Source organism: Lycorma delicatula, chromosome 12, assembly GCF_047948215.1.
Source record: "Lycorma delicatula isolate Av1 chromosome 12, ASM4794821v1, whole genome shotgun sequence".
Lineage (NCBI taxonomy): Eukaryota > Metazoa > Arthropoda > Insecta > Hemiptera > Fulgoridae > Lycorma > Lycorma delicatula.
The window spans coordinates 1,782,415-1,810,101 of NC_134466.1; the positions used below are offsets into that span (position 1 = coordinate 1,782,415).

A 27,687-nucleotide genomic window follows, 5' to 3' on the forward strand; every position below is an offset into this window, starting at 1 on the left:
TTTTCTAATCTGAAAAATATATTTCATGAAAATGTACTTTCAATAGTTACACCAGTAAAAAAAAAAAAACAGTTGGAAACCAACCTCCTATAAAAATATAAGTTTGCTTGGTATTTCTATAAACAAGAAATATAAGCTTTTTCCTTAGAATGTAACTATTCTCCCTTCTCTTGTATAAATGGTGTCATTCAAATCTATCAGGTTTACAGCAACATATCTATGATGAGGCATAATTTAAAAATCTTAATCATATAACTAAAGTCTGCGTCAGGGCTGACATGCATATACAGCTTGTCCATTAAAACAATTTTATCTATTTCATCATCTATTTTCATCTCTTTGCCACTGAAAAATTCATTCAATTAAAAACAACAACACCTTATGTGCATGTCAGCCCTGTTACAGAACTAAGTAATGACATTCTTAATTGTGAAGTGGTATGAAAATACTCTAATTGGCTCAATATCTTTTTGGGAACATGGCAGCTAATCTATATAAAATAATCAGTACAGAAAGCTGTAATAATTGCTATACTTGTATATATTTTGTTAATGATCCTTGTATTAATATTATTAATTACAAAAGTGTTTTATTGTAAATAATAGTTATATAAAGATTTTCTGTTTTTAAGACTTATTTTGAAAAATTTCTGAGATGAGTGAAATGAAAGTTAAAAAACTTTTTAGAATGAATAAAAAATATAAGCATCAATTTTTTTCCATTATTCTGTAAAAGGAACAAAATTAGCTGCTTTTTTTTCTAGATTTTCACGTTCCTGTTTTCCCAATAATTTTTCATTTTTTGGTACAGTTTTTACTTTTTTCTGTTATTACTTTGATGAATTTTCTTTTTTTTCTGGCACTACTTGAAACACTTTAATAACTTTCTTACTTATTTTTTTTTTTATTCTGGTTTTCTTATTTAGTTTTTTATCAAAAATCCTTTTTATACTGGTAAGGTATTGTATTTTATATAAGCTTCAAAATTCCATTTCCATATTCCCACGTACAGGCTTCAAAGTTTCTGTGATGAATTAATTCATCATATAAAAAAATACACTTCCTGTTAAAGTAAAACTTTATTTTAATAGTATTTTTGATTTTTTAAATAGTACAGTGTGTCCGTAGTAATAATAGTGGAGTTTTAAATGGTTATAGGTTGAGAACAAAGTATTGTAGCGATGAACTATATATTAAATGAAAGAGAACAAAATTTCTTACTTGTTGAGTAGATTTCGATGTGTGCTCCCTTAGTTGCCCTGCACGCATCAAGATGATATTCAGTTTCTTGCCATACATGGCAGAGAACATCCACCATGTAGAAGAAACAGCTTCAATGATCCTTTCCTTTAAATGGTCCAGATTTCGAACTTGAATGGAATACACTTGTGGTTTTACATAACCCCAAAAATAGAAATCCAGGTAAGGTCTGGAGACCATGGTGGCCAGGCAATCCACCCTTCTTGTTTGACCCATCACTACTTAGTAGGTGTGCAACTAGTATATCATGAAATGAAAACTTCGTATAATTATTTAGGTAGTTAATTTTACTTGTAATTTCGTATAAATTGCTAAGATTAGCCTTTCCATATAGAACATTAGGTAAGTGATTACATTATTAGATTTTTTTCTCTTCAGTCATTCGACTGGGGTTTGATGCAGCTCTCCAAAATTCCGTATCTAGTGCTAGTCGTTTCATTTCAGTATACCCCTTACATCCTACATCCCTAACAATTTGTTTTACATATTAATTATTCTAAAATCACCTGACCAAAAGTCGCCTTCCTCTTCCCATCGAACCTCACTAATTCATCCTATCCATTTCCCTTTTTAAATTTTCTAACCTACCAACCTTTTTTAAATTTCTAACATTCCATTCTCTGACTCATAGAATGTTATTTTTTAATTTTCTGGTGACCCCCTACCCCCTCCATAGTAGTCCCCACCCGGAGATCTGAATGGAGGATTAGTTTACCTCCAGAATATTTTACCAAGGAAGGCACCTCCATCATTGCTATATGAAAATGCAGAGAGCTACATTTTCTTGGAAAAAAAGCAGCTGTAGTTTTCCATTGCTTACAGCTACGCAGTACTCAGAGGACTGAGTGATGTTGATATGGCCGTTTAAGTTGTCCTGACTTACGCTCTTAATAACTACTGAAAGAGCTGCTGCCCTCTTTCAGGAATCATTCCTTAGTCTGGCTCCCAACAGATACCTCTCCGATATGGTTGCACCTTCGGTCCAGCTACTCTGTATCACTGAGCACTCAAGCCCCCTCACCAACGGCAAGGTCTCATGATTCATAGGGGAGACATTATTAGATAAGGATTACATTATTTGGGAAGCAAAAATTAATTAGAAGAGCAGAAAAAGAATAAGTAAAATCAATTAAAAAATCCCTTGAAATAAAATGAAGAAATGGATAGAAATACTTTGTGTTGGAAACAGTTGTAAAATTTATCTAAAAAAGTAATAATAAATAAATAACAATATTAAACTTATGCCATATCAATGAACATAATATCGCTAGGGTTCCTAGGAGACAATAAAAATATCTTCAGGTTTTTACATCCTGTGGTATCACGCTTAGGATCTATCATGTAATTTGAAACAATGTAAACTGCAAATATTAGTTTGACATTACATGAAAAGTATAGTGTCAAATATGATAAATAATAAAATATTAGTGTGATATTTTTTAATAAAGAAAAGTTACCATCATCTCATTAAATGTTAAATCTTTAGCTGGAACATCTATTATTATTTTTTTTATATATATCAGCACTGATTCATCATCATCATTTAATTAAAAGCCCTGCTATAGGGTCTTTCCACTATATTTACCTCCATTTTTTCATTCCTCATTAGAGTTTTGAGTGTCTGATTTTTCATTCTGTTTCTAAACTGATAACCCTGTCAATGAAGTAATAAATGCACTGGCATTTCATTAAAACTGTTATCTTGATGTCTCAAGTTAGTACATACAAGCAATGTACATAGAACAAGAGTTAACTTGTCAAAACAATCTCATGGGAACCAGACTTGTATATTAGCCATAAAAAAACCCACATATTATTTGATATCATGTGAAGGGGTACTCTTAAATATAAGCGCACCACTGGTAAAAAAATGAACTGTTTTTTTTTCTCTTGCATGGGACATGGAATCACATATTTCTAAGATAGATTTCAGTCCTTTCTAAGAACCCTAAGATCAGCTCATCTAGAACAGTTTTGAAAAGATTGTTTTTTAACCAGATCTCATCAGGATAATGAATGAAAATTATTATTAAATCAAATTTTTCTAATTTGATTTTGGTACAAAATCAAAAATAAAATTCCAGGAATTAAATTATGAAAGGGTAAATTTTAATATTTGTATTATGAATTAAGATATTTTGTGATAATTTATGGCGTATATTTTTATATGAGTTGGGTACTGGATGATGTAATCCAACTCATGATGAAAGTAACAAGGTGTTGCACACCCAGCGTTGCGCAGTGGCTCGTCCCAAAATCCTTTTCCCACCATGATGTTTAAATTCGTTTATGCGGTTGGCGCACAAACAGAAGCTAGATATCAATGTGATTAAAGGCAGAATTATCAAAAATAAACAAACTTTTGAAACAAAAAAATATAAAATTTATTGACGTATATGAAAATTGGCGTCGAAATGTGGATTTTTACTCTAATATTTATAAATAGGAAGTGACGTACTCACGTGTGCGTGTACACACACTTCCAAATAAATATGGAGTGTAGGTTTTTTTGTTTATTTTATATAAAATTTAATTGACTGTATGTGGAGTCGAGAATTATGATCTGAATGATTAATTTCGTTTATTTCTTAACAATATAATAATTTCTAATAATTTTTCTTAATAAACAATTTACCTTGAATTAATTATTAATGTACTATTAGGTACAGAGCGGTTCAGAAAATAAACTTTAATTATTTTAATTCAAAATGAAAATGTAATGGAAACATTTTATATGAAATAGAAAATAAAATAGTTTTCATTAACATAAAAACCAAAACCGACCCTTTTGCAATTGTTCTCTTTATTGCACACGGTTTAAAATGGTTTACCTAGAAAATCCCTTGCATTTCATTTGACTCGTTAGAAAAATAGGTTTATCGAATATAAAATTATTTTTCACTAAACAACAACTTTTTATTTTATTTTCATTTCAGTATTATAAAGTAATATTCATTTTGGTATCCGTAAAAAAAAAAGTAATATCTCATTTTCCCGTGTAAATTAGATTATTAAAAGCAATTTCTTTCAAAAATTGTTTTGCGATAATATTTTTAATTAAACTAAAAAATCATCAATTCCGAAGATTGACCAAAATAAATAATATCAGATCTATAGTTATAAAATTTTGAAATAAGTTATCTCCCATTTAGTTGATTTTCCATTTTAACAACATTAAATAGTTTCACATAAAAAATGGAAAATAATATTATTAAAAAAATATTTTATGAGCATAAAAAAAATTATCGGTGATTCGATACCGAACCCCACGAATAGCAAAAGGAGTCGTTACCGTAGAGCCACACACGCTACACAAATACTTAACGTGTCAGTTGCACTTCATAAGATGTGTCCCCTGTTTGTTTAGATTTTCATTCATTATTTTGAATTTTATCTAAATTAACAATCGATTTCAATACTCTTAAGAATCAATAGACTTGTATAAAATATTTATTTTTATTAAGGATTATTAAAAAAATTTTTTTATTATTTTTAATAAATATTACGACTTTATCAGTGCCAAATAATACTAATTCATATTGAAAGTGAATAATCATAAATAAATATTCGATTGTTAGCTCGTTTAATCATTGTCATATATTTAAAATTTTTGTACGACTAAAAACTTTTGTCCCAAAATCCCTTACTTATATATTCAAATAACCCGGTAGAAAATGAGATTTTGGGACGAGCGTATACGCATGCGCGCCGAATACTGTACGCAATGATACACCTTTGTTACTTCCATCTTGGTGTGAACGTTTGTCAAGACCGTTGTGAGGTTGGGGTTTATATTATAATATAAGTATTATTTATTTGGTGGTGTTCACTTTTGTTTATCTGACTAAGTAAGTAATTTTATACCATTCTAACGTAAATTAATAGAATTTAAGTAGATTTTTTTTTATGATGAATTTGTCATTACTAATGCCGTTTTTGCAGTCAATAGGAAGTATGAAGTTTTATAGGAAATGGTTATTATGTCTACATATTTCTTCTATAAAGTTTAATATGAAATCTTGGCACTCCCTCAAAGTAAGATTGAGCTTTTAAGATAGAAAATTGTGCTGTCTGATCATTAACTGTTTATAAGTGAAATTAAATATCCTTGTGTTTATATTTATGGATGTGCAATCTTTACTAAAAACAATTCTCACTTATTCTTAAAAAAATAACAATATCCACCTAAACTGAACCATATAATAGTACTGTTTTCGCGTAACTTGACATGGTACTTCATATTATAAGAAAGGGCCCTTTGTGTGCTTCTGAATTCCCGAATCATTTGAAAAATCTTCCAGCAATTTATTTAAAATACAATTAAACAATTGTTTTATGGAAACAACTTTCCGTTGTTGATAAATTTTTAAATAATACTAATTAAAAAAAAAATCTCAATTTATCTGGATTCCGATCAATATATATTTCATTTGCAATAGTGCCCTCTAAATTGTGAATTATCATTTTGTGTCCTTTTATTTTTAAATATTTACCTTAATGTGTTTTTATAAAAAAATTGTATACACTTTAAACACATCTTTTTTTATCATATAATTTGTTTTATTATTACTAATTTGTTTTATGATGACAATAATACCATTATATAATGGTATTATTAAGTTATATTCAGAATAAAAAAAGACTATTTGTCGAATAATAATTAATTTTTCACATTTTTATAAGGTTTTTTTTTATCTTATTTAAAGGAGTCTGAGATCTCATTAAATGATGAAGTTTCACCACAGATTAATCTTAACATGAAAATCATTGAACTTGAAATAAATGATTTACACACTGTGAAGACAGAAGAAGAGATGGAATTTTATCCTGGTCATGTAAGTATTTATAATTATTGGATATTATAACAAACATGGGTTAATCTCTTGTTAATTTCATTTCTGTGGGTGTATGCATGCACGCGTGTGTTCTGTTATAAAAAAAATTGTTTTTAATTCTCTTTCTATTTAATTAATATCGACTTATTAAGTTGTGTGTGAATGATAAACGGTTAACGTTTGAGGGCAAAGTGTTGTTTTTAAACTTCAGTGATATCTGAAATGCGTGTATTTTAACTTTTTGATAGAGTTCTCATTGCAGACATCGCTTCAATTGCCATTCCCAATTTTCCAGGGGGACTGGTGTCCTGGACATCTGCAGATTTTGCTTCGGTTGCCATTTCCATCTTTCCAGATGACTCCATATCCTAGACTCCCGCACTGTATGTTATTCTCATGGTTATGAGAATAATACTGATAAATAATAGTTACAGTATTCAGGCTTTACAGAAATCTGAAAAAGGAACTAAATTACAATAGGTAGAATAATGGGAACTATAGTAACTAAAGTACACACACCTTTGACGATGAAAAATTCTTAACTTATTTCTTTGCAAGGGCAGAAATATAATAATGAAGTAAAAGGATTAGTTTATTTTTTCCTTAATGAGTATCTTTAATTTATAATAACTTCACCCACCTTGGGGGTGAAGTTAAGTTATATCTTAACTTACAAGGGAGTTAGGGCCTCGAGTGATGGTTTAAAAGCTTCTCTGGGATAACATGAATGTATCCTGCAAATTTGAAAGTAATTGGTCAGTTGGTTCTCGCATGATGCATTAACAACAGACAAACAATATATATATAAACTTAGAAAAATCAGTTTTTTTTTGTTATTGTATTTGTCCGTATTTCCCCTCTGTACTGATTATGTCAAAGACAAAAGTATAAAAAGTTTAACCACCAAAAGTACAGAATTCAATAATGCCTCACATTAAGCATGTTGTTATTATATAAAAGTGCTTTCGAGGGTTTCCCTCATCATCAGTTAATAAAACATATTCTTTTGAAAAATCGCACATTAAAATTTAAAACTTATAATTGTAAATATATAAAAACATGTAGTCATAATAGTTAGAGATAAAAAATTTTTATTATTTGTGACTAATCACACATACAATTCTGTACTAAAATAAGTTACATTTTTATTTAAATTATATAAATGTGCGGTTATCTAAGGCGGTTTTGATATTCTGTCTGTACATTAATCAAACCATTTAATAATTAAGATTAATATTGATTAGCAAGATTGGAGAAACCTAACCTGTTTTTAACTAAAATGTTCTGCAAACCTTTCCCTAAAAGATCTACTAGTTTTTCCAATATAAATTTTGTTACAATCATTGCATTTATTTTATAGATACCACACAAGCTATTGAGATCATTATTATGGATTTTTAAATCATTTATTATGCGATTGTACGGTCTATAAGCTATTTTTTTTTTTATCATTTTAGACATTAACCAAATTTTCAATATTGTTGTTAGTGTAGCAATATTTTATATAAATATTTTCATCGACACTTTTATTATTAGATTTTAAATTTTAATTTTTATAACTATTATCAATTAATGACATGTTATATCCATTTTTTATTGTAATAACTTTAATCTAGTTTTTTTTTTATTATTGTGTGTGTAATGTATGCTCTATTTAACATGTTTGAAAATTTATTATTAATTTTATGCGCCCAAGGATGATCTGAATTTTTGTTAATAGTTATTTTATTAGTTGTTGGTTTTCTATATACATGTGTTATAATTTTATTACTTTTACTAATTTCTGTCAACATCTAAAAAAAAATATTTTTCTGTATTTGTTTCGAATGTAAATTTTAAATTATTATAAGAATTAAGTTTTTTAAAATTATTAACTATTCATTATTTATAATAGGTTCATAGATTACCAAAATATAAATATCATCCACGTATCAAACCCGTGATCGAATTTTATAAATGTGGGTAATACCATATACTATTCTACTCTCAAATTCCTGTAAATAAATTTTGGCCATAACGGCCAATGATGGAAATCCCATGGGTAAAATATTATCTGGCGTGTAAAAATTTGTTGTTAAACTCAAAATAATTTTGTTTACATAAATTTCTAATGATGTTTATAATAATATCTATACATTTCAGGTCTTTATTAATTTTCTATTTATGTCATAACTTATCATTCTAGTACTTTTGTTTACTATTAAACTATTTAATTTATTAAGTAAGTTGTACCCATTTTTTATAATATACTTATTAATTAAATTGATTTTTCATCTTGAGTATTTTATTTATTATTTTGGTAATAAAATAACAAGGAGTGAAATTAATTAATGGACGCATTGGGTTATCTGGATACATTTCATGAAGTGTATATTCTTTATATTTCTTATATATATATATATATATATATATATATATATATACAATAATCTTTTTGAAGACCCATATTCCTCTGTACTAATATACAAATTATAAACCAAATTGATCCATCCAAGTACAGAAACATAATACATACCTTATTTTATATTTTTACAAAAACTTGTGGAAACCCACATCTTCAGTTGTAATTTTTTTTATTTTAACTGTTTTATCAAGAAAATATAAAAATTTTGATATTTTAAAAATTAAAATATAAATTATAGAAATTAAAAATTACATGTATAAAATATGATGCCAAGTTTAGTAAAAATTAAATTAAATATATAACCAGATTAAATACATGTAACTTGGCCAGTCAGTGTTACAGTACTATGTGGATTTGAATTATTTATTCATATCATTATTTGAAAAAGTGCTGCCATCTACTGCAGCTTTGTGTAATATGTACCTTTATAAGTTTATAATATATATATATTCTCCATTTGAATTTTGAAAATCGGATGATTGTGTGCAAAGATATTATAACAGCACCACATTGCATCTCCTAAAACAGTGCCCTAGGGGCATCCTGTTTGTTACCAGTGATGGTAATGATTGGTCTAGCCTCCCATGAGGTGCTCATATATCTCATCACTCTAGCCTCACACGCAGTCCCCGCTGGAAGTCCCATGGCTAAACAGAAATTTTATTACTGTAACAAAAATTTGTTATTACAGAAATTTTTTTAATATTACCCGTATTATTTTTGTAATATTATTCAATTGACCGATATGAATCATTCATTTCAAAACCCAGGTCACACAGTGACAGAGACTCTCAGTTCATTAATTCAGTTCATTAAAGTTTGTGCTTCAACCCAAAAAACCTTAACTACTACATACACATACTCATATATTTTTTTTTGAGATTGTTCATTTTTTTTTTTTTTGTCTTCAGTCATTTGACTGGTTTGATGCAGCTCTCCAAGATTCCATATCTAGTGCTAGTCGTTTCATTTCAGTATACCCTCTACATCCTACATCCCTAACAATTTGTTTTACATATTCCAAACGTGGCCTGCCTACACAATTTTTCCCTTCTACCTGTCCTTCCAAAATTAAAGCGACTATTCCAGGATGCCTTAGTATGTGGCCTATAAGTCTGTCTCTTCTTTTAAGTATATTTTTCCAAATGCTTCTTTCTTCATCTATTTGCCGCAATACCTCCTCATTTGTCACTTTATCCACCCACCTGATTTTTAACATTCTCCTATAGCACCACATTTCAAAAGCTTCTAACCTTTTCTTCTCAGATACTCCGATTGTCCAAGTTTCACTTCCATATAAAGCGACACTCCAAACATACACTTTCAAAAATCTTTTCCTAACATTTAAATTCATTTTTGTTGTAAACAACTTATATTTCTTACTGAAGGCTCGTTTAGCTTGTGCTATTCGGCATTTTATATCGCTCCTGCTTCGTCCATCTTTAGTAATTCTACTTCCCAAATAACAAAATTCTTCTACCTCCATAATCTTTTCTCCTCCTATTTTCACATTCAGCGGTCCATCTTTGTTATTTCTACTACATTTCATTACTTTTGTTTTGTTCTTGTTTATTTTCACGCGATAGTTCTTGCGTAGGACTTCATCTATGCCGTTCATTGTTTCTTCTAAATCCTTTTTATTCTCGGCTAGAATTACTATATCATCAGCAAATCGTAGCATCTTTATCTTTTCACCTTGTACTGTTACTCCGAATCTAAATTGTTCTTTAACATCATTAACTGCTAGTTCCATGTAAAGATTAAAAAGTAATGGAGATAGGGAACATCCTTGTCGGACTCCCTTTCTTATTAGGGCTTCTTTCTTATGTTCTTCAATTGCTACTGTTGCTGTTTGGTTCCTGTACATGTTAGCAATTGTTCTTCTATCTCTGTATTTGAACCCTAACTTTTTTAAAATGCTGAACATTTTATTCCAATCTACATTATCGAATGCCTTTTCTAGGTCTATAAACGCCAAGTATGTTGGTTTGTTTTTCTTTAATCTTCCTTCTACTATTAATCTGAGGCTTAAAATTGCTTCCCTTGTCCCTATACTTTTCCTGAAACCAAATTGGTCTTCTCCTAACACTTCCTCCACTCTCCTCTCAATTCTTCTGTATAGAATTCTAGTTAAGATTTTTGATGCACGACTAGTTAAACTAATTGTTCTGTATTCTTCACATTTATCTGCCCCTGATTTCTTTGGTATCATTACTATAACACTTTTTTTGAAGTCTGACGGAAATTCCCCTTTTTCATAAATATTACACACCAGTTTGTATAATCTATCAATCAAGATTGTTCATATACCATCTAATTCATCAATTACCTACAATGTGAACTTTGATCGTCATAACGTTCTTGTTTAGCTAGTTTTAATTATTATTGCTTTACATCCATTCTCAAAAATAAATATTTTCTGGATCTATGGAAAATAGCTGAAACCAATCAAACTAGGTAAACCATGTAATGATACAACGTCGTATTGACTGATAAGCTTGCGAGGTGTGTGGCAGTAATGGACCTGCTAGACTCAAACAACATAATAATTTTTTGAAGTACTTTCTATAATTTTGCAATTTTCTTTGTTGTTAAGAGCTAATTTTCCATTTTTATCATCAAGCAAAGGCTGAGTAATTGGTATTTGATTTTTTTTAATTTCTGAAAGTGTGGTAAACGTTTAACTTTATTTATTTATTTATTTAAGATAAATGGGCATGAAACCCGTGAATAGAAAATCATAAGTACATAAAATAGAAGATCTGTCATCATTTTTGTTAGTAGATTTAAAAGAAATATTTGGAATCAATAGATAAAGATTCCTCAACTTTAACAGTATAATTAAAAATTAATTCTTTGTGACTAAGAATTTTACATATACATTGTTGTTAAATAGTCTTAATAATAAGTAGATCTATATTATTTTTTAAGCTTATTAAAATTTTTCTTATTAATAACTGTGATAATAAGTTCACTATAGAACCGCTTTGATAATTACATTTTTGTATAAGTATATTTGGTACATGACTATCAACAATATTATTAATACATAGTTGCAATTCCTTAAAAAATTTCTGTATCAGTGATTAATATCAAATCCCAGTCAGGCATGGCATTTTTGATATGCTGCAAAATTCAGCTTCCATGTTCCATGCACAAACTTAAATATTACGTCGCAGTACAAAAAATAAATAAATATTATTTACTATCAAACTCTCATTTAGTAAATGTTGAATGTTACAAAATTTATATTTTTATATCTGGTAAGAATTTATGTAAATCTTATATTTATATTTATAAGATTAGAATTCAAAATTGTAGGTAACGTTTTCTCTAAGGTAAATGATGTTTATTATGATAAAAAATTTCATCATAACCAGTAACCACGACATTCAGAATTCAGATTGCCCAGTAATACGATGGGTTTGTGATGTCCTCTTATAAATTCTTCTATAAATTAAGAAAACATTGCCATCCCCGAGTTGGGGGAGATATATGCAGATATATGTTCAGTCAGCTCCACAGCAACAAATCCATTATGTCTAGAGACGCCTATCTGTGCATACCAACCTGATACGTTCAGAATAGCTGCATCAGCCTCCCAAGTGTAGGCAGTCACCCTCCTCATATTAGGTTCTGAAACTGCTAGAAAGTCAATGTTTTCCTCAATGGCCATTCTCCAAATCACGTCGTGAGCACGGTCAAAAGGCGCTATGGTTTACATTGACTTACATCAGTCGGTCTTCTTGCAGGCCCCGCTGTCAGTCTGATGTCAGCCTTATTACATTTCAGGCACCTTGAAGACTCCGTACAGTCTCTTTTCTTATGGCCTTGTCCGCTGCAGTTATAACAACGACCAGTGCGATCAGGCCTGTAACATTGAGAGGAGGAGTGACCCATCTCCCAGCACCTAAAGCAGTGAGTATCGGATTCTTATCTGAACTCTATAAAGTACCCATTGTATTCAAATTCTCGCCTGTATAAATTTCATTGCCGCTTTCACCACCTTCCTGATCCATGAAAATAGCCACTCCGCCACTTTCTCTACTGTCTACTAGACAGTCGTATCTCTCACAGAAGTATCCTCTGAGTGTTATTGGGTCATGTTGTAGAGATGAGTTTCCTGGAAACATATGATTAGTGGATCAAGTGCGTGCGCCAGTACTCTAATATCTTCAATGCGGGACCGAAGACCTCTAAAATTCCACTGAATAATGTTCATAAAGGTAAAAAAAAAAAAAATTGGGAAACTATATAAAAATTAGTTGTACGTGATTCGGTTTTTATTTTTTGTATTTTTTATTTTAAAGAACTCCGATGTCCTGCGGTCGGGTAGTTCTTCAACCATATCCTCCAGTATATGAGATTATGGTGGAGGAGATTTATTTGAATGGGATGCCGCAGTAGACATCCCAGAGGGGGTGATTATGTGGGTTCCCTTTACGGGGAGCTTATTAGGTGGCTTACTGCTAGCTATGATAGTCCCTGCCCGTACCGGTAAGCCTTTGGGAACAGGGACTTTCGTATGAATCACACTGTTGGATTCACTAACTGGGACGAAAGACTTTTTATTCATCTCTGTCAGCTCTGAGATAGTGGCTGTAAGTGAAGCTACTTGATCAGAAAGCATCTGAACAAGTTTTTTAAGTTCATTGTAGGATCCGCACTGCTGATTACTAACATTTGTAGGAGTTTGTTTCGATGTAGCGGTGGCAAAAGATACATTTGGTTTAACCAGTTTCCGTAAATTCTTTATCTTTTTATATTCTCTGCGTGCAGCCGGGAAAGATAACTTCTGCTCAGTACAGATTTTGAGAATTGCCTTTTCTTCTTTAAAGGTTGGGCAATCTCAGGAGCGGGCTGTATATGTGAACCACTGCAGTCGCACATTTTTCACCTTCTTCGCAGTTAGTGTCATTGTGACCTTCTTTAACAGATCGAGCAGCAATGTAAATGTTTACAACTGTCTTGAAGGAGAAACCACAACGCAAAAGTTAACTCTTATTTACATCATACTTCTCATAAAAGGATTTACTTCTTAAAAAATTTGCATTTTAAAAAAAAGGTCAATTGGATATAAATGTCAAAGATTAACTGTCAGAACATTTGGATGACTGTTGAGTTTGGGTTAACAAATTGAGATTTCTTCTGTAACTATAGGTATCTTGAATCTTGTACATTGTTATTCGTATTGTACAAAGTTGTAAGGAAATAAAGTCTACCTCACAGCTGTTTCTCATAGGTGCCAATGACATATTAGGTGGTTTATTGTAATTTGATGATGTGTAAAACTTTATTTTTTTTTTTTTTGTCTTCAGTCATTTGACTGGTTTGATGCAGCTCTCCAAGATTCCCTATCTAGTGCTAGTCGTTTCATTTCAGTATACCTTCTACATCCTACATCCCTAACAATTTGTTTTACATATTCCAAACGTGGCCTGCCTACACAATTTTTCCCTTCTATCTGTCCTTCCAATATAAAAGCTACTATTCCAGGATGCCTTAGTATGTGGCCTATAATATAAGTCTGTCTCTTCTTTTAACTATATTTTTCCAAATACTTCTTTCTTCATCTATTTGCCGCAATACCTCTTCATTCCACTGGCATGCAGATACGCAACTATTTTTTCTTCATTTCCATCTTCCAAATCAGCAGCAAAATTAGTTCTTAAACCGAACCCTTTACTGAGGTTCTCATATATGGTATGCTCTTCCATTAGATGCTTGACTATAAGTGCTTTATTACAAACACTGCACATTGGTCTTTCTTCGCCGGTTAACAAATATAAATTTCTTATTCGTGTTTGATCAATTGTAAGTCTGGTCACCACCTATTGTTCTCGGCGAGTTTTACTTCACGTCACTCTTCCATTTATATGAAAAAGTTTTAACTGCATTTAGTTTTGTATTTAATCTTCTCCATTTATTACTCTACCTGTTTCTTATAGTATTAGACAATCTTTAACATCGGCCACTCGTACAGGAAATATATCCAAGTTATCACAGACTATTGCTGTACTGGCAGCTTCATCTGCGCTTTCATTTCTTGCAATGCCAACATTTCCTGAAGTTCATACAAATACTGCTCTACTTAACCTATCTTAATAGGTTGCAAACTGTAATGCATAATTAACTGTAATTTGGATAATTTAGGCTTATAGTTTTGTCAATAAATTAGCTCAAATGCTTTAAAAATCAAATATATAATTTTTATTTTATCATCTGCTTCCAGTTTATTAGTTTCATTAATATATTAGAATGGTGACTGTGCTTGTATACAGTGCAAATGTTAAGTCATATACCAGATGTATTTTATTAAATACTTGGTTTGATGGTAATGACAAATTTATGGGAATTGCATGTACAGAGTTAGAAGAAATATTTATTTATATGAATTAAAACAATTTTATCATATAAGGAAGTTTTTTCCACTAGATGTTCTTTGCCAGATCTACTTTGTTTTTAGTTCATTCAAAATTCAATTATAGATTGCACTGCTGGGGATTGGCCTAAGAAAAAATAAATGTGTGGATTATGGCAGTTAAAAAACAATATTCTAACAATGGGGGAATTACCTGCCAAAAGACAGTGGAGAATTATAAACCATTACATGTGTTGCTGATCTGATATGTCAATTTTTTTTTCAGTCATTTGACTGGTTTGACGCAGCTCTCCATGATTCTCTATCTAGTGCTAGTTGTTTCATTTCGGTATACCCCCTACGTCCTACATCCCTAAAAATTTGTTTTATATATTCCAAATGTGGCCTGCCTGCTCAATTTTTTCTTCTACCTGACCCTCTAATATTAAAGCGACAATTCTAGGATGCCTTAATATGTGGCCTATAAGTCTGTCTATTCTTTTAACTATATTTTTGAAATGCTTCTTTCTTCATCGATTTGTAGTAACACCTCTTCATTGGTCACTTTATCCACCCGTCTGATTTTTAACATTTTCCTACAGCACCACATTTCAAAAGCTTCTAATCTTTTCTTCTCAGGTACTCCGATCGTCCAAGCTTTATCCATATTAAGCGGCGCTCCAAACAGATACTCAAAAATCGTTTCCTGACATTTAAATTAATTTTTGATGTAAACAAATTATATTTCTGACTGAAAGCTAGTTTCACCTGTGCTATTCGGCATTTTATATCGCTCCTGCTTTGTTCATCTTTAGTAGTTCTACTTCCAAAATAATAAAATTCTTCTACCTCTGTAATCTTTTCTCCTCCTATTTTCACATTCAGTGATCCATGTTCATTATTTTTACTACATTTCATTACTTTCGTTTTGTTCTTATTTTCTTTCAGTTTTTAAATTGCTAGAAAAAGCAATTAAAAAAAAGTTGGTTAGTTTTCTGTCCAAAAATAAATTTTTACTCATGTCAATTTGGTTTTCAGGAGGGTGAGTACTGAATTTTCAATGCATCTTTCTGTATTATTTCTTGATTAAATATCAAATGTTTCATAAATATTTGATATAGTTAATCAGCAAATTCCCTTTAATTTAAAATGTACATACTGAAATTAATAGCTTTAAAATGGTTTGCGTATTATCTGGAAGGCAGAAATAAGTGCATAATTATGGGCGACAGTGAGCAATAACCTTCAGGTGAATTGTTTAATCCCCAGGGCCCGGTTAGTAAGGACCTATTCTATTTATAATTTTTATTAACGACCTATTTGGCATACATTTTATGGCAAGAGGAAGCTACTATGGTAGAAGTTGCTCTAGTACATTCGTCTAAGAATATCAATAGGTTAGCAGGCTGATCTGGACTGCTTTAAAAATCAAATTATCTAATTTTTCCCTTATTATCTGCCTCCAGGTTATTACCTCCATTTATATACCCTAGTTTTGATTGTGCTCATATTAAACTACAATGCCACTTTTCAAACATATCTTGGGTGAATTCTATTAAATACGTAAAGTTGAAGGTAGATTGTATATTATCAAGGAATTTACATATACGTGTACAGTTTTGAAGAGATTTGTTTACATGCATTAAAAAATAAGTTTTTTCAGTAGATGTTTGTCAAATCTACTTTGGTCTAGTTCATTCAAAATTAGACTATGGATTGCATTGCTGGGCATCAACTTATTGGCTACCTTCATCTGATAATTTTGCAAAATGCTATTGTAAATGAATTTATCAAACTATTGTAATGTAATGTGTGGTGCAAGTAGGGAAAGCCTTTCCCTTTTTTTTCAGTAAATATCTGTATTTTCATTAGATCTGTTTGTTTATAAGGTCTTCTAATCTTTTACAAATGAAGTGGTAACATCAGGGTGACGATAGCTAAGGATGAAAGCTATTACTAAAGGATTTTTTTACACAAAATGTTATTGTTCCAGGCCTTATCGTACATTGTTTCAAAAACCTTTCTTTTTTTACACCTAAGTTCTTTAACTGTCAGCTGGGTGTGCAAGAAGTACCTACAATATTAATTTAAATTTAATTTTTAGAGTGGAATTTCTACTTTACAATTGAAAATGATTTAGTCTACACGAAAGAGTAGTCAACTTTAAATTTGAATGTTATGTTAATATATATGGTTAGTGTCAATATTGTGTTGTGTATATGTGTAAAAGAGAGATAATTGAAGAAAACTGGGGGTGGGCAAGAAGTTAAATTTTTTTTTTCTAATAAATTATAATTGTTGATTTGGTACTCCCACCTATGGCCAAGCTTTCGTTTTGCAGGTAAAATATTTTCATATGCAACAACAGTTATAACCTCTTCCTGGGTGGCCTGCAGGTTTTTGAACTGTACATTTGGATCTTCAAGGCCATTCTTTTATAAACAAAAAAAAAAAAACAATCAACTTATTGCAACAATAAAAACTTATTGTAACTAACAATCAACTATTTATAGGCATTCACACCGACTGATTACTTGAATCAAACTGGCAAGTTACAAATTAAACATTTTTAAGTATTTAAAATGGATTACTTGTAAAATACGTACTATTTTTATTGGTAATTCCAACATAAATATTCCTTTATAGTTTGATAATGATTTTGTTCTTTATTAAATATTTTATAAATTAAAAAATTAAGAGTTTTTATGAATCAAAAAAAAAAATCAACGAAAAAGAGGTTGTTAGACTAACAAAAATGTATCGCTGCCTCTCTTCTTTAGAAGTATTGTCCGGTCAAATTAAGGTGATGAATTTTTTAGTAGTGTCTTTGTAAATAAAAAAATGGAAATAAATAATTTTTGTATTATATTCTACAATTTAATTAAAAAGTTGTAATGGATGAACTTGACATTTTTTAATAAATTATTTTTCTAGGTTAGAAGCACAATATCATTTTATGAACTACAAATATGGCTCGGTAATTGAAAAAAGCAAAACTTAGAAATTAATTTAATATATCACCGCATCGATGGCACAGGCGTACTTGTCTGTTATATCGAAGATTCGAGGTTCGATTCTGGACTTCCTGACTGATGACTTGCGACTAGATTTTAAATCATCTAAAATAATTGTTTTTACACATTAACCGTATTTTGCTTACCCCACGCGTACAGTACGTTTAGATTGTGCGATAACTTTATTTCCTTGGTTAATTATGGATTGGCCGATTAACCTGAATTTTATAACCGTGTAATTTGTTTCATTTCTGTTTGTTTATTTTTGGGATACTACTTCGCCGGTATTATAAATAGAAAACAATATTAGAAATGCTTGGATATGATATTAGAAAATGATATGATATAAATGGATATGATATTTTGTAAAAATAGAACAGTGCAAATTGTATTCTAAAATCCATTACATAAGTATGGATACACCAGGAAAACAAAAAGAACACTTATTTTAAATTATATTAAAATAATATAAAAAACATCTTAACTCAACCAAAAATGAAGGTCACCTATGTAAAACAATGTGTAAGAAATAATAATTGTTGATAATAAATCAAGAGTGACCGCAGACGCAAGGATCAAAATTGAACACAATTTTACAACTTAGATCATATCGTATTTAGTAACTAATCAGCAAAGAAAAGCGAGGGAAAAAACAGGAACATCTGTTTAATGTAGGTAATAAAAAGCAGACTACTGTATTTCACAACACAGCCCGCCCGTCTACAATGCAAATACACGGGCGAACACAAACACGCTAACATACATTTAGTATGAATTTAATTCAAAAATTATATTTAGAGGACACAAAGTAATTTATAGTTATAATTTTTCGCGTCTCATTTCATTTTTATAATCGATTTTGTCACCTCGGTAACGCGGTAGAGACTGACTGATACTGAAAGTCACGGATTTGGACACCGGATCGCAGTTTGTTTAGCCAGGTTTCACATTTAAAAAATAAGAGTAAACTGAGAGTCTCGGGTTCAGTTCTCGGTTTAGAATTAGTATTTTCTCAATAATTCCATACGTATAATGCTTATGAGAAAACGTAAAGTTGCATTTTTTTAAAAATATTTTTAAATTGTTTATTTATTTTTTTAATTTACTAAAAATCACATCCTATAAAATTTCACACTTTTCACTTTCTATCGCGTGTGTTTTTTTTATTTCGATTCTTTTAAATTTATAAGTTAATGTTATTACTACTTTAGCTCGCATCAACTAATCACTTCGCCGGTCGCCGAGGTAGAGTAGTAATGTTTACTCTCTTATCCGAAAGGTCCGGGTTCGTATCCCGGTCAGTCCTGAAATTTTAATTCACTTCAAAATTTCAGTTCCATACTTCCATACGCAACCTCCAATGTAATATTGTGAATATTTAACAATAATAAATTATCGAATTTAAATAGCATTATCGTTTCTGCGAGCAGAACAAGTCGGGTTTGTACTCGTCGAGCTGAAGACGAAATTAATTAAAAATTTCGTTAATTAATTTCCGGTTCTTATATCGTTACAACTTTTTAACCGTTCTTTTTTCAAAAATAAATTTTGGAATTATTTTTAAAGAAGTTTAAATTTTTTGTATTAAATTTATATTTAATTTTTACGGTTTGATTAGAGTTAGTGCATTAGTCCATATGTGTAATACTTGTCTGAGTTTTGTGCATTAAAAAAATAATCATTAATTAAAGATTCGATTATAAAAATGTTATTAATTGCACGCGTAATCGTTATAAAAAATTAATTAATAAATTTAGACGTTACATCAAAAATATTGATGTAATGAAAGTCTTCGATTCTCGATTTTAAAAATACTTATTTAGGTATCACCTATTAAAAAAAGAATGACAAGTTGAAAGTCGCGATTTCGATTCTCGGTTTCAGCACAAAATTACGTACTTAATGTTAATAAATATTAAAAAACGTTAACAATATACTTGAACACTCGGAACACAGTTTTATATTATTTAACAGTTTCGTTCAAAAGTACTGTGCATAAAATTAAAAAAAAAAAAAAGGCCGGAGGGTGTGAGAAAGTAATGAACCGAACGGCTTTATTTTATTCAGTATTGTAAATTCGTTAGTTATGAATTTTGTTAAAATGCGCTTTACGCACATGCGCGTGTACGGGACGGCAGCTACAGTTTAACCTTGGACACAGCTGTTGTTTGATAGAGAAGGTTAATAACCTCTCATAGCAACAGCATTGTAGACAGCACGTAGCCGAGTTATCTTGCACTAAAGTAAAATAATATTTTTAACCGGTTCTTTTTTTTATTAATTTATTTTATTACTTTACAGGATGAGATGAAATGATAATTTTGTCGCGTGTGAAAATGCCATGCCTGACCGGGATTCGTACCCGGGACCTCAGGATAAAAGCCCAAGACATTACCGTTCACGCCACGGATGCCGCAAACGTTACTTACTACTCGAGCATTTTTTTTACATTATTTTTTTTTCACGTTTGAATTTTGATAAAAATGTAAGATAATGGCAAGCGTAAACGGAAATCGAACCCAGAATTATTTACTGTACAAAAGGAAGGAATTCAGATGAAATGTCATCCTAAATGTTTTAACAATATATATGAGTAAGAGTTATATAAAAATAATGTGTGTGCGCGCGCGCGCGTCCTCCATTATTCTTTAATTACGCAACAGCCTGAAAACTTAACAAAATATTTTTTGTACAACGCGGTTCCATACTTTTGATTTCATCGACCCAAAAATGTAAGGGAGTTTTTTTTACAGAAAATGTACTGCATTAGAAACTGTCAGGTCAATCGAGGCGGTTATCAGTCAACAGATAATACGTTTTACAATGGCAACAGGACGCAATTTTCTGGTTATTTTTTTAGTACTACCATTCTGGTTGACAAAAAAAAATGTACATTTCATTTTACTTTATCAGATTAAATGTATCACGTAACCGACTTATATCCGAAAGGTTCTGGATACGAATCCCGTTAATTTTTTACGTACGAAAATATTTATCTACCTCACTGTCATATTAAAAAAAAAAAACAAGAATTTTAAGTTTGTTCATTGAGCCTGTAGGGGTTAAACGAAGAAATAAGCATCGATTTATATAATATAAAAATAGAAATTTGTTAAACAGCGCCATGTACGGAATCCAGTCGGTTTTCCCTTTCTTATTGGACGTGAATACATTCGCATAAGAAACTTTATAGAGTTGCATTCTTTCTTTACTGTCTCGACATACTAATTTTTATATAAAAATAACAAAATGGCCGACAGGGGGAGAAAGAAGGCAAAATCGTCATTTTTTCAAAGGATATTTTTTGTTTACGAAAATGTATAGCCAGCCCCCATCTTAGAAACACTATACATATATATATATATATATATCAACTTTTGAGCTGACGATGGTTTTAGGGTCTGGAGAATGTGAAATGCGAAAATATGTCGAAATTTTCCGGAATTCTAATCATATATCCATTACAATAAGTAGCTTCCTTATAAAATCTACTTAAAACATTAGATTGTCCAAAAATATAATGAAATATATTATTTTGTAATTTGGGGTTTTTTACCCGTTTACAACCCCTTAAAATTGGATAATTCATTCGGTTAAAAATCATTTCGAATGGACTTGCATGCAAGTGGAGATTCATTTTCATTTTCACTACAAGTTGAATTGGCCGTGTGGCCAAATATGAAGCGCAAGTGATCCCATACGTTACCGTACGTAATGCGTAGTGTTTTATCTCCCGATCTGGAGAATCACGCCAAAGTATACATTGTAAATTGGAATGGCTAGATTTAACTAATATTGGCAATACGTTTTAGCTATGTCAGAAATAACGATGTAATTACTGACTTTGAATCTAAGCAATATGGAAATTAAATTTTATTGAACTACAGCTCCTAGAGTATTGTTGACGGACGTGGTTTTCGCTGAACCGTCATACAACTAGAATGTTAGTAGTTAAACTTTACGGTTTAAATAATGGATGGTGAAGTAAATAACATACATTCGATTTGTTTATTAACAAATTATTGGAGTTGAGTAGTGATAAATGATATAAATCTAAATATTTTTGTTTGAAAGCGGAATATTTAAGGTTGGAAAAGTTGTTTAGCGTTCTTTCCAAAGATAATCTATTTTTAGTATAGACAAAGGAATCGCCTAGTTGAATGTTAATACTCTTGACATGACAAATTTGCCCTGATTATTTCAAACAGTGTCGGTTTGAAAATGTTTTTAACATGGTGAGGTTTCATTTCCTGAAGTGAAGCATCAGTATTAATTTCTTCAAGTTCCCAGAAGTTCTTGAGTATAGATCATCAACATAAAATTTTTATGAGTGTTATGTACAAGAAATGTAACATTATTGTTGTCCTCGCCGTTATTAGGAAGACGACCGCTAATTATATATCCTAATTTAGTTGACTGTATAATAGGATATCTGAAATTACACGTGAATTTCCCAGGAAGAATAAGACTCGAGTAGAATTCAACTAAAATTAGTACATCAATGTTATTCGGTATCTTGAAATTGGGATCAGACAGAAATATATTATGAGGTAATTTGAAGTGAGAAATGTCAAATACAGATGAAGAGAGGCTGTCAGTAATATCTGGTAAAACAACGCATTTTACTTGAACAAAATGTTTCTATTATTTGAGTTTAACACTGGATTTGGATTGAACTAATAAATTATTTATGCCTGAAACGAGTAGATTATTTTTATTAAGTTTAAGATCTAATTTGCGGGCAAAACTAAATGAAAAAAATTTGCTTGCGGACCAGAATCTAACAGTAATCTACTTGAAAACGTATTACCACGTATATCAGTAGTACTACATACAGCTGATGACAGCATTACATTTTCATTTGACTGATTTTTAAACAGACAATAAGTTATAGTTTCATGTTTATTGCCGTCAACCTTAGAATGTTAATTTTATCCATAAGAACAAGCGTATTGTGTTTCTTATCACAAATCTTACAGACTCTTTGAACAACATTGATTAATACAATGACCTTTACATAAACAATTAAACAGCAATTATTTGCCAAAAAGGTTTTACAATTATCTATGGACAAATTTAAAAATTGTTTACATCGATATAAGTAACGATTTGATTAACAAAATGAACATCGATACAAATTGAATTTTGTATTGTTCAACATTTGATTAAAGATCTGTTTGTATTTTATGACGTATTCACTTGCGTGTTGGAAATGGATAAATTAATATTTTCTAAAAGTTTTCATCTAGACTAAAGAAATTCAATGAAGTCTAAAGGTGGGGAAACCTCTCATTTGACAACCTTTCTTTCCATAATCTTGAGGTGTTATGATCCAATTTAGATGTTAAAAACTGAACTACGATAAATTCATATTTATTAATAGGAAGTTTCATCGCTTTAAGTGAGTTCCCGTTTGAGGATATTTCATTAATAAAATTGGAGAAAGTATCTACAGATTCTTTTTTTACAGAACCTGATTTTAAAATGCGTTCAGCATTATGAAAAGCAATTACATATTTATTGTCAAACCGCACCTTTAATAATTCTAGAGCGACAAGATAATTTTCATTTGTTATTGGAAGATCTTGAAGTTTTAAAGAATGTAAATAGTGTCATATTCATAATATATTTGACTTGATGATTATAGCCGAGAGTAAAATGGATTGAGAAGAAACAATGAACGGCACGGATGAAGTCCTACGCAAGAACTGTCGCGTGAAAATAAACAAGAACAAAATGAAAGTAATGAAATGTAGTAGAAATAATGAAGATGGAAATCTAAACTGAATGTGAAAATAGGAAGAGAAAAGATTATGGAGGTAGAAGAATTTTACTATTTGGGAAGTAGAATTACTAAATATGGACGAATCAGGTGCGATATAAAATGCCGAATAGCACAAGCGAAACGAGCCTTCGGTCAGACCAATTCATAATCTTAAAAAATTTACCTTGGGCCTAAGCAAATTTTTTTCAAAAACAAGCAATATTGATGTAATTTAAGTAGTTTGATGTACTTAAAATTGCATTTTAAACAACTTAAGTTCAGTTTTAATGCGTGTATAAAATATATACGTGTGGTCTGTGGAGAAAAATTGGTAAACGGTCCACAAATATAGCAGGGTACTTGTAAATTTAAGAACATACGTATACTGGTTTCTACAATACAATTATGTTTAATATTCTTCCCTAATGTAAAAATACAGAAACCGACACGACTAATTAATGATACGACGAATGACAAAGGCCAACTATCCTAAAGTTTTAAGTTTTTTTATTCTATTACTTTCACCGTTTATAGTCTAAAGTTCACTGCTTCTCAAGAAAAACAAATTATTAAATAACAAGCAATATTATAGGCCTATCAATGTACCATGACGTATCAACAAAACGTAACGTACAGTATTTTACTTCAAACTATTATTTTTACCGTTTATGATCGGTAGTCGACTGATTCTCTGAAAAATACAAATTGTAAGTTACCCTAAAGCGCTTTAAAAGTTACTTTATTAGTTATTGTTTCTACTATAATTGGCAGTAGATTGCTGCTATACAAAATACAAATTATTAAGAAATGCTATAGGCCTAACTATTCTAAAGTATAAGTGTTACTTTAGTCTATTATTTCTGGTATTTACAATGTGAAGTTCAGTGCTTCTTTATGCACTTATGGATTTTAAAAAAACACTGCATACACATAAATTTTTCCTCACAAGATAAGTTGCGGTGTCTTCTTAGCAGCAGTATTTCTATCAAATATTTTAGCAAAATGTGCATAACACATTACACGCTTTCCTCTTTTATTAATTTGTACAAGTTGATGGTCAGCTGGAATTATATTTGGTGGTTCCTGTGTATTATTTTGAGGTTTTAGATTGAAAATTAGAAGAGTTGCTAACATCTCTTCTCTCAGGAAGTTCAAACTGTTCAAAAACATCACATTCACTTTCTAAATCACAAGACTCGCTTTCAGCATCGTTAATATCAAATATCGGGTCATCAGAGTCTGAGATATCGGCAAATTTACTCGAGTCACTATCGCTATTATTATTTAAGAAGTCCATAATGTCTTGAGAATTCATTATAAATTTTACTAGCAAGCTAAACACATGGACCCAAAAAGTCAGCTGATTTTGTGTAGCTGACAGGGCTACCGATGTGTTAAATCTTACAACCCAAAGGCATAAAACTTTTACCCTAGCCCAGACCTACATATTAACCCACACAAATCATTGCTAGCGTGCAGAATATTGATACACAACCTTCTCAACTTGGACAACACATGTGAGACGATATGATACACACAGCCTGGGGTGAAACTGTGACCGGGTATATCATTGATACACATGGTCTGGTGAAAAAAAAAAAAAAATGGGAAATCTATCGTGGGCTACTGCAATAACACTGCCATATATGCCTGGCGCTGAAAGTGTTAAATATAATTTCATCCTGATTTTATAAAATTTGGCCAAATATTTAAAAGCTTGAGACGGTTCAGTTCATTTGTATTTAAAGGAAATACGTGTCTTTTTTGTTTCATGTAATTATTATTAATAAAGTTAATATAGATTCATTCCAGCATAATAGAATTTACAGTTATTACTCAAAAGTGATACCGGCAAGAATTTGTTAGGCGTTCTAATCTTTGTGCTCGTAATCAAAAATTAGATTATGCTGACAAAAAAAAATCGTAATTAAATAAAAACATATTTATATACATCAATAATAAGCACTGTAACCGATTCATCGGTTACAGTCACTTTAAGACGAAGTTACAAAGAGAAGAACAGCGATAAAAATATTATTAGAAATCCAATTATAAAACAGATGAAACTGAATTAAACAGCATACATCAATTTTACAAACCGTAGAAATAACAATCGCAAATAAATATTATTTACTAAATTACTTCAAAAACGTTTTCTCCCCGTTCGTGCCTTCAAAAAACTCTTTTAATTTACTTAAGAATCTTTTGATTTTTTTTATTAAATTTAGCAATTAAATAACCTGGGACTTATATATTATTTATACTAATAATTTATTTATTATCAAAAAATAACTCTCTTGCTAGGAAGATTTTTGTGCTGTAAGTGCATTACAGTATTTATATTTCTTAAATATGCTTCTTTTGTATGTATAAATAGAAAACATAGATTTTTTTTCTAATTAAAATCACTGTTATTTAACTTGAGATTTAAAAAAAAATCAGATTTACTATGAAAAAATAATAATAATATTTACAGTAAATAATAAATGTAAATTTTCATATTCCACGCACAAGCCTCAAGTTTATGTGGTGATTCAAGGAAAAAAAAATAACACACAACTGCACTGTAGCTGGAACAGTTGAAAACTGATAAAAACAGACGATTAGTAATAGCAGTGTTAAACGCGACGCTAAAATAAATGCAGTTCGAGTCGATTAGGTTCGATTTTAAGTCGCTCTCCCGGTATTGCAATAATGAAAAAATAATCGGCATTAACTGGAATCTAACATTTTTAATCTAATAAGTAATTGGAGTAATACAAACAAAGTCTAAAACAACTGCAAATTATTGTTTCATTAATATTAATATTAAAAAAAATAAATAAAACTCGCCGTAATCAGTAATAAAGAATATTTCAATAAAAAGATGAAATTTGGATGACGTTACATGTTAGGTTAAGCAACAATGTTAACTGGAGGCAATAATTGCAGTACGTATTCAGTCGCCTATCTACCGATAATTCCCGCCAATAACTAACTACAAGACAAAACATCTCGGTGAATTTCTTTAGTTACACTCAATGCTTCTCATCTTCCCCCACTGCGGAATGACGTCATCGATAGACTATTTTAAACAAGAAAATTATTCCATCTAAAATTTGGTTCGCAAACTGTTTCATTCACCATCAAATTTTTTTTAATATTAGACCATCGGTTACACGTCCTCTAATATTAAATTGTTTTTAAAATTTACTATCGATCTCGCCCGACTTATAATTAGATAAAATATTAAAGAGAATAAATTTTCCCTTAATCTATAAATGGACATATACTACAACCGCCAACCATATACGAAGGGGTTATAACGAGATTTTTACTTATTATCTAATTACATATAATAATTATTTTATATACGTAATCAAGCTCAAGATATAGTACATGTAAATACGGACCCGCACGCGCGTGCACATACAATTTTGTTATTAAGTGTTACTATATTTTTTAAATATCAAATCAGGAATTAAAAAAAAAATATAGTATTAATCTTTTTTAGATGTAACATGACCTCCATGCTATTAAAGAGGTAGCTATTTTACCTGCTAGACTAAAAGTTCCAGATTCGATACCCGGTTAAAATCTAAGAAATATATAATAGTGCAGTCTCTAATGACTTTCAGTCATCTTCTCAAAAAAAAAAATAAAAAATAACAGAACTGCATCTTTTATGATGTAGATTATAGAAACCACGAACGTTACATAAGGAGGTAATGAATGATTAGTATTATTTCTAAATTTCAAAGTTATCGAATCTAGCCGACCTCCATATTTCACGGTTCAGCCCGTCTACAATATCCAAATCAAATGGGTGTGTAAGCGCGTACATACACCCGTAGATCTATTTATTAATTCGCTTTATTATACATGTAAAGCCTAATTTTATTTTATTTAGATATTTAAAAATATATTTCGTCGTTTTTAATTAATACTTGACTCTCAATGAATAAAACAATTTAATCCAAAAATGTTGACTTTATTTAATTGTGTTATAAGATAAACTCAATCCTGCTATTGCGTAAGAGATTTATAAAAGCACTAGACTCTGTGTTGACC

The 27,687-nt window shown here is 30.4% G+C and overlaps 1 protein-coding gene across 4 annotated transcripts in view; it reads left to right on the forward strand.

The window, feature by feature from the left end:
• Window positions 1–27,687, forward strand: part of LOC142332962 (uncharacterized) — a 386,939-nt gene that overhangs the window by 241,148 nt on the left and 118,104 nt on the right. For 3 of the 4 annotated variants that reach the window (XR_012758455.1, XM_075379683.1, XM_075379686.1), the window contains exons 1-2: window positions 5,002–5,107; window positions 5,966–6,094. Coding sequence is in view for 3 of the 4 variants with exons in the window: in XM_075379683.1 (XP_075235798.1) it covers window positions 6,017–6,094 (78 nt within the window). In the remaining variant the exon portion in view is untranslated. Of the gene's footprint in view, window positions 1–5,001; window positions 5,108–5,965; window positions 6,095–27,687 lie in introns of those variants that run through there. The other variant, XM_075379684.1, reaches the window with a different exon arrangement.